At 31.7% G+C, this 6,705-nt stretch overlaps 1 protein-coding gene across 1 annotated transcript in view; it reads right to left on the bottom strand.

Annotated features, from left to right (window-relative positions):
• Positions 1-613: 613 nt before the first annotated feature.
• LOC124364244 (major facilitator superfamily domain-containing protein 1-like) overlaps positions 614-6,705 on the bottom strand; it is a 55,419-nt gene continuing 49,327 nt past the window's right edge. The window contains exons 10-11 of the mRNA XM_046819569.1: positions 5,001-5,133; positions 614-3,737 (exon numbers count right to left, since the gene is read on the bottom strand). Of these exons, the coding sequence (XP_046675525.1) occupies positions 3,684-3,737; positions 5,001-5,133 (187 nt within the window). The 3' untranslated portion in view covers positions 614-3,683. The remainder of the gene's footprint in view (positions 3,738-5,000; positions 5,134-6,705) is intronic.

The raw sequence follows: 6,705 nt of genomic DNA, 5'->3' as shown, positions 1-6,705 counted from the left end.
GAATCAATCCTCTCCATCACAGCTACATTATTTGTACAAAATTAATATATATATATATATATATATATATATATATAAATGAATGTTTGTGTGTTTGTCCTTTATGGAATCATACACTATTTGACCAATCACTATAAAAATTTGAATGTATATGTACTTTTCGACGGAGAAGGTTTATTGCTATACTAATTTATAAAACTCACCACGAGGTGGTGCTGCAAAATATAAAAGTTTTCAAAGTGCCTGCACATTATAAACTGCAATTACGAGACAGTTACGTATATTAATTTGCCAAAGACTATTTGAAGGCACTAAGTTAGAATATATGTTTGTCTTTATGATAAATATATAGTTGAACTTAAAGCTTGACTGTTAGACCGCTTTATAATAAAATACATGTACGTGTATAATGGCTATATAATAAGCATATACAGATTTTCTTGATCGTGACAACAAGGCAAATTCTACATCGGTGTTAGAAATATAATGCACTTGAACCAGAAGTGCTTACGTAAAGCGTGCGAAGCCGCGGGAAACAGCTAGTTCTGTATACAAAACAAACAGTCATTTAAATTACTTAACACTATAGGATTTGAATAAAATCAAAACGTAACCCATGTCAACAACTTTTATTAATACAATAAAAATATCACTTTAGAGATTGGTAAATAAATAAATAAATATGATTATACGACCAAATACTTATGCCACTACGTATATAAAAATAAATGTATTAATATCTATATTTAAATGATACATACAATTTAGTCGGCTACTCTATAATGTATACATTAGATTATATATAAATCATGTTGTTGAAACGGAAAGTCTAATGAGATCAAAATGTCCGTACACAAACTTGACAAGTCACACCAGAACTTCTAAGGCAAAATGGCAGTTAAATTGCTTCTCCAGTCATACTGTTTACAATGTTAAAGCACCAGTAGTGTTTGTGAGGCGTACCGTTAGGCGCTGACAAATTAATATGAGCAAAACAACAAATGAATTCATGCTGGAACAATAACATGAATAACTATCTTTGTTGCTGAATATGCTAGCATTGGTGAAATACTAGGAAAATAATGTTGTTATAACCGACCACTACACTAATCAAATTCTATCAGACTACATCACACGATCTCCACCTGGTCTCATTGTATGGTAAAGAAATAAAGTGTTACAACGTAAGAATAAATGCAAGTAGGAGGTAAAGTAACTTGTCATGTAAAACATCTTTTAAAATGCCAAGTGAAATGATTATTTTAAACTATCACTGGTAACCTATGGACAACAAGTCATGGTGGCTTTATAAACGTAATTATACTTTTAAAAACCACTTCTTCCTAAAGGAAAAACTACGAGTACTTGATATTGTACTTCAATTCAATCATACTTGATTTAAACAAAGATATGTGTTAAAAATGCACTATACAAATCCCAAAGTAGCTAATATCTAAAATAAAACAAGCAATTTAAATATAGCTAAGTATTAATTTATTTTTTAATCCAAACTTAGTTTACTTATCATAATATTGTGAATATTCAAAAAGAATAGTTGAGATAAGAAAAAATAAAAGATTGTATACTGCCGAGAAATGCTACAAGGCATTGTAAACTATATTTAGGTTTTAAAGACCTTTTACTGAAACCAGTTAGGTCTAAAACAAACACATAAGTTAGTTGGTTTTGTGCCTACATTATTTTTTATCATAAGAAAACATAAATTTATACTTCATACTTGCACAGATAAAATTTACGTATTTGTAAAAAATGTAGAAAAGCTTAAAATGAGAGATTTTAAACAACAATGTAATCAAGAATTAAAACTTGTTTGTTCTTGCTATGGAAAGTTAAAACCTATCTTAAAAACTTAAGTGTTACATGTGTTTACGTTTGCTGAAACAAAACATAAAAATTTAAGAAAAAACTATGAAATTAAGTTCTAAACTTCCAAAAATTCCTAGTAAAAAAATCATTAGAAATTTTAATACAACAAAATCTTTTGTTAAATAAGAGCTGTAAAAAAATATCTAAATTTAAATTTTAGAATCTCTTATTTAAAAGCTGTAACAACTATTTAAAAAAAAATTTATGCCATATTGAAATTTATATAATGCATTTTTAAGTCTTTCTGATGGTAATTAATAAAATGCACAATTTGCGATTTTTACCGAATTTGACAAAACCTATCTAAATTTGGAAACAATGTTTATTCTTTTCTTGGTCTCAGAAAGGAACAATGACACATATATGGTGAATGTATTGTCCAACTGAAAAATTATGCAAGTGTCTTAAACGCAACACAAGACGGATGAAATGCAATTAAATGGCTCTTTCACTATTGACAATCCTGTATAATCTACCTCCATACAAAAGTCTACTTTTAAACATCTCATACATGTAATGAAAGTACCCCAAAATCCACAAATTACATTTTAACAGGAACAAAAGACAATACATACTACGTAAAAGAATAATGGGAACAAGAACCACTGTATCTTAACATCCTATTACTACCTGCTACAATACTGTAATCTTTGAGCCAGAATTCATTGCGAGCCTTCACTAATAAATGAATTTCTGTTGTAATTTAACTGTAAAACTTGAGAGTCAAACTTTTACAGCACTTCAAACACATTTATCCAACTAACAAAGAATTACAAATGAACAAATCCCTCTTGACAATATTTGTTCACAGGACACAACAAAATTTTTAGTTTTGATGGAATTGATTAGTGTTTGTCCTTATTTCTTAATCTATTAACATAAAAATGCAATATTAATTATATGCCAATTTATTGGGAAAAAATGTAAAATGTATTGACAATGTAAAGGAGGGGAAGGGGGTTAGTTTTCATCTGGGGAAGGGGGTTAGTTTTCATCTGGGGAAGGAGGTTAGTTCTCATCTAACTTTCATATAAAAGTGGCATATAACAAAACATGTATATATTCACAATGCTCATGTTTCCTTTTTAATTAAAAATGGAAAAATATAGGTTTTAATTATTTTTTATATTGGCAGGGAATGAAAATATAAATAATAAATAAATATTCACTTGACTACTGCACTAGGAAATCTATTTCTCTTTCAAACTAAATTCTGAAATTGAATTATCTTGAAAAAAAGTTAGACAATTTACGTTCTTATCACTACTATGATTGTCGATGCGATTTTTGCAATTCTGTAATTCATCCTAGTGTTCCCAGGAAACTAGATTTTTGACTGGCTTCATTAGAATATGTTAGTCACGTTTGTACACAAATAATTTGTCGCTCCCCAAGTAAAAGAGTACCAAACACTCAAATGCTTAAAACTTTAATCAGAATATAAAACCGTTACAAAACCGGCATTTAGCCTATACACTGAACACCGAGTCAAGATCAGTTAATACATGCCAAACTCAAAATTGGAACATAAGGAATGATATGTCTAACAGTAGCAATGTCATTCTATTATGTATAACGTGGTTATGTACAGATAGATCACGGGTACGTTACGTTACCGAGACACAAATGAAGAGTAAGGGGGTCGCTACGTTGGTACACACAAAAAAACGCACACACTATCACAGGAGTAATCAACACTAATGGTGAAAACAGTACAGTTCCAGGTCCTCGTCAATATCGCTCTCTCCGTCCAACAACAAAGCCTCTACCTCGTCCTCATCTGTGTGTTGCCATCCTCATCTCAGGGTGCGGTATGCGATGCCTTTGAATGGTGCCAAGTGCGAAGGCAACTGTAAAATTTTACAGAACATTATTATCTTCCTGAGTATTGCCTAACAAGCTTGTGGGTTTCCTTAGAAGTTTTCTCGGACAACGCTAAAAAGTGAACTGCAGTAAAAGAGTGAATTTTACTTTATAATTTTGTATTAGTCAATACAGTGCCATTCAAAAGGCACAAATAGATATCATTAACGTCTTTACGTTTAGTAACGCTTCTTTATAAGCTTGCAAAATTGCCAACAACATGGCTTCTTATTTATTTTTTGAGTTGTAAATTTCAAAAGAATTGGTCATTCCAAAAAAGTACAAAAGATTTTCTAGTCTTAAATTGCTAAATGCTATTTCAGACCAAATAAATCAAGAGTATTGATTTTGTTTCAAACATTTCATACTGTTTTTATTGATAATGCATGTACAAACTGGTAAAAAGCATTTGTAGTTAACTTTAGTCTTAACCTTTACTTCTACCTTTCGGGGTCAGATTATTTATCATCACAGGTTTGTTACTATTTTAAATGCGAGTTCTCTCAGACAATGTGTATCTGCACAAACCAGTAAAAAACTTCAAAGATGTACTGCAGATATTCATTATAAGGTGTTTTTTTTGTTATATTACTTTTTTTTTTCAAAAATTTAATATTTAATAGTTCCAGCTTTCCAAATGTGAAAGAAGTGTTCCCTAAATAGTAGCTAAACCATTCAATAAAATATACTTAGTTAATTGTTCCTACATACTCCTAGCAGGAGCTACAATATTACAGGGCAAAACAATGCCTACATTACCTTCTCACCTGGAAGTTACTAATGCAATTACCAGAAATGGGAAGTTTAATTATGGAACTATTACAAATACGATTTTGACAAAATCAAATATGGCAGCCAAAAAAATATGAATTTTATAGGTGCAATTTGATGTATAAGCCGAATTTGGAAAACATTAACTTAAAACATTCTCGATATGTTTCTAGTGTTTTTTATAAAACAAAAAATTTAAAAGTACCCATTTTTATACCAGTTCTCAGAAAATCAATGCTAATAATTAAAAAGTATGATTTATTTTCCAAACGTTAAGGAGCCTAAATCTGAAAGGATTTGTTTTTCAAAATTTAATACTTCAAAATGAGGCTGCAGAATTTGTTAGGTTCACAGATACATGGGCATCACAGATAATTATTATGACGGATGGTAGCTCAAGGGATAATGGATGGACATCTTGTTTACGGAATATACGAAAGGAGTTCCAAGTGACGTAAGTATTACAACTGGAAACTTACATTTGCACCAATGCGAGACAAGTAGCGGTTGCGTATCTGGAAGTCTGTCTGTGGCTGCAATACATCCTGAGAGCTGCCTTCTCCGCCAGCGTTGACTGACAGAAGCCGCTCTTTGTCCGCCTCTTCAGCAGCCCTACAACACAAAACAACATCAGTCTCTCTGTGAAATGAAAAGAGTTCTAAAAAAAGGAGTCTATTTATTTACATTTCCTTCTTTCCCTTTGAAATAGTCAATTTAACGTAGAAAAACTGTGTTTTGCCTAAACACTAATTGTTTTTCTTGGGAAAAATGTGTCTAAAATATGATATGGTTGTACAACATGTGTCTTAAATGAAATTAAACAATATCACTGGCTAAACTCGTAGTCAAGCACTTTGGACAAAGCTAAGACTTGTAATCCTTGGTGTTTTGGACTAATAGTGCTAAAGCCATACAAAGCCACTACATTTTATATCAATATTGTTTATATTATCTTAATAGCAGATAACGCATCAAGGGCAAAAAATCAACTGGGGAAAGAAAGCTAATAGTCTCCTCCAAATTGCAAAACACATTCTTTATAAACACTGAAACAGAACCAATAAGACAATACTATCAGGTACAACCCTAAAAAAGATGTATAAACTTGAAAACTAAGTCCTCGGCTGGAAAAGATGTTGTCTCTACAAAACCACTGTAATTCTGTAAAGAGCTAACTGGTTCCTTCATTAATATTATAAACATAAACAAATATTTCACTTCCATTATGTTCCTATCTGTTTCTAAAATATAAAATATTTACCAAAACCACAAACACGTAAACATCCATCAAGCAGTTATCGACTGATCAATTTCTCTGATAACAAATTTTCATAGGTGTTATGTAACCTACTATTACGTATTTTAATCAATTAACCAACTATTTACATCTCAACACGGACTTCTGACGTGAAAACAAACAATAGCTCTTATCAGACTGATTGAATATGTAAAACAACCACTGCCATCTTGTTTGACATGGCAAAGCCATTGACTCCCTTATCCATGGTATCTTTTAGAGAAACTTGTGAGCTTGCGGTTCAGAAAATAACAACAGAATTAAAAGGATGAGACCAAATGGTTGAAACACACCATACCAACAATATGGCACCTCAAAAAAGTCACTGTTACAGACCATTAATTATGGTGTACCACAGGAGTCTATGTTTGAGCCAGTCTTCTTCATTTTACACACAAATGAATTCCCTAAAAATTTACAACATTATGTACACTGATGCAACGCTCCTGTTAGATAAAACAGAACCATATAAACTTGAAATAGGTACAACAACTTGAAACTAGGTATAGGTAGTTCATTTTAGGTTGAATATGACAATACAGAGCCCCTGTGTGGGAGGCACTACATGGAGAAATTCACAGCACAAAAAAGAACTTTCAGAATCATGTTTAAAAAACCTTTGAACTAACAGAATCCTTCAGAATGCTTTCATAGAGATGAAAATATTTACTGTGGTTAAACCTCTACATCCTGGAAACTTCCTTCCTCCATGTCATCATTTGAAGTAGCAAAAACCAAGAGCAAATAATAACAGTTACGGCAGCAGGGACTCCTCCCTCCAAATGATAGCTTCCCATGGACACAATGACGTCCACAGAAAAGAAGTCAACTTCTGCAGTAATGGAATGACTTCCCAAGGATCTTAAGAAGACTTACGGTCTGCAGTT

Source organism: Homalodisca vitripennis, chromosome 6, assembly GCF_021130785.1.
Source record: "Homalodisca vitripennis isolate AUS2020 chromosome 6, UT_GWSS_2.1, whole genome shotgun sequence".
In the NCBI taxonomy this organism is placed as follows: Eukaryota; Metazoa; Arthropoda; class Insecta; order Hemiptera; family Cicadellidae; genus Homalodisca; species Homalodisca vitripennis.
The sequence above is the reverse complement of the archived record's forward strand: the minus strand, read 5'-3'. Positions and strand labels throughout refer to the sequence as shown.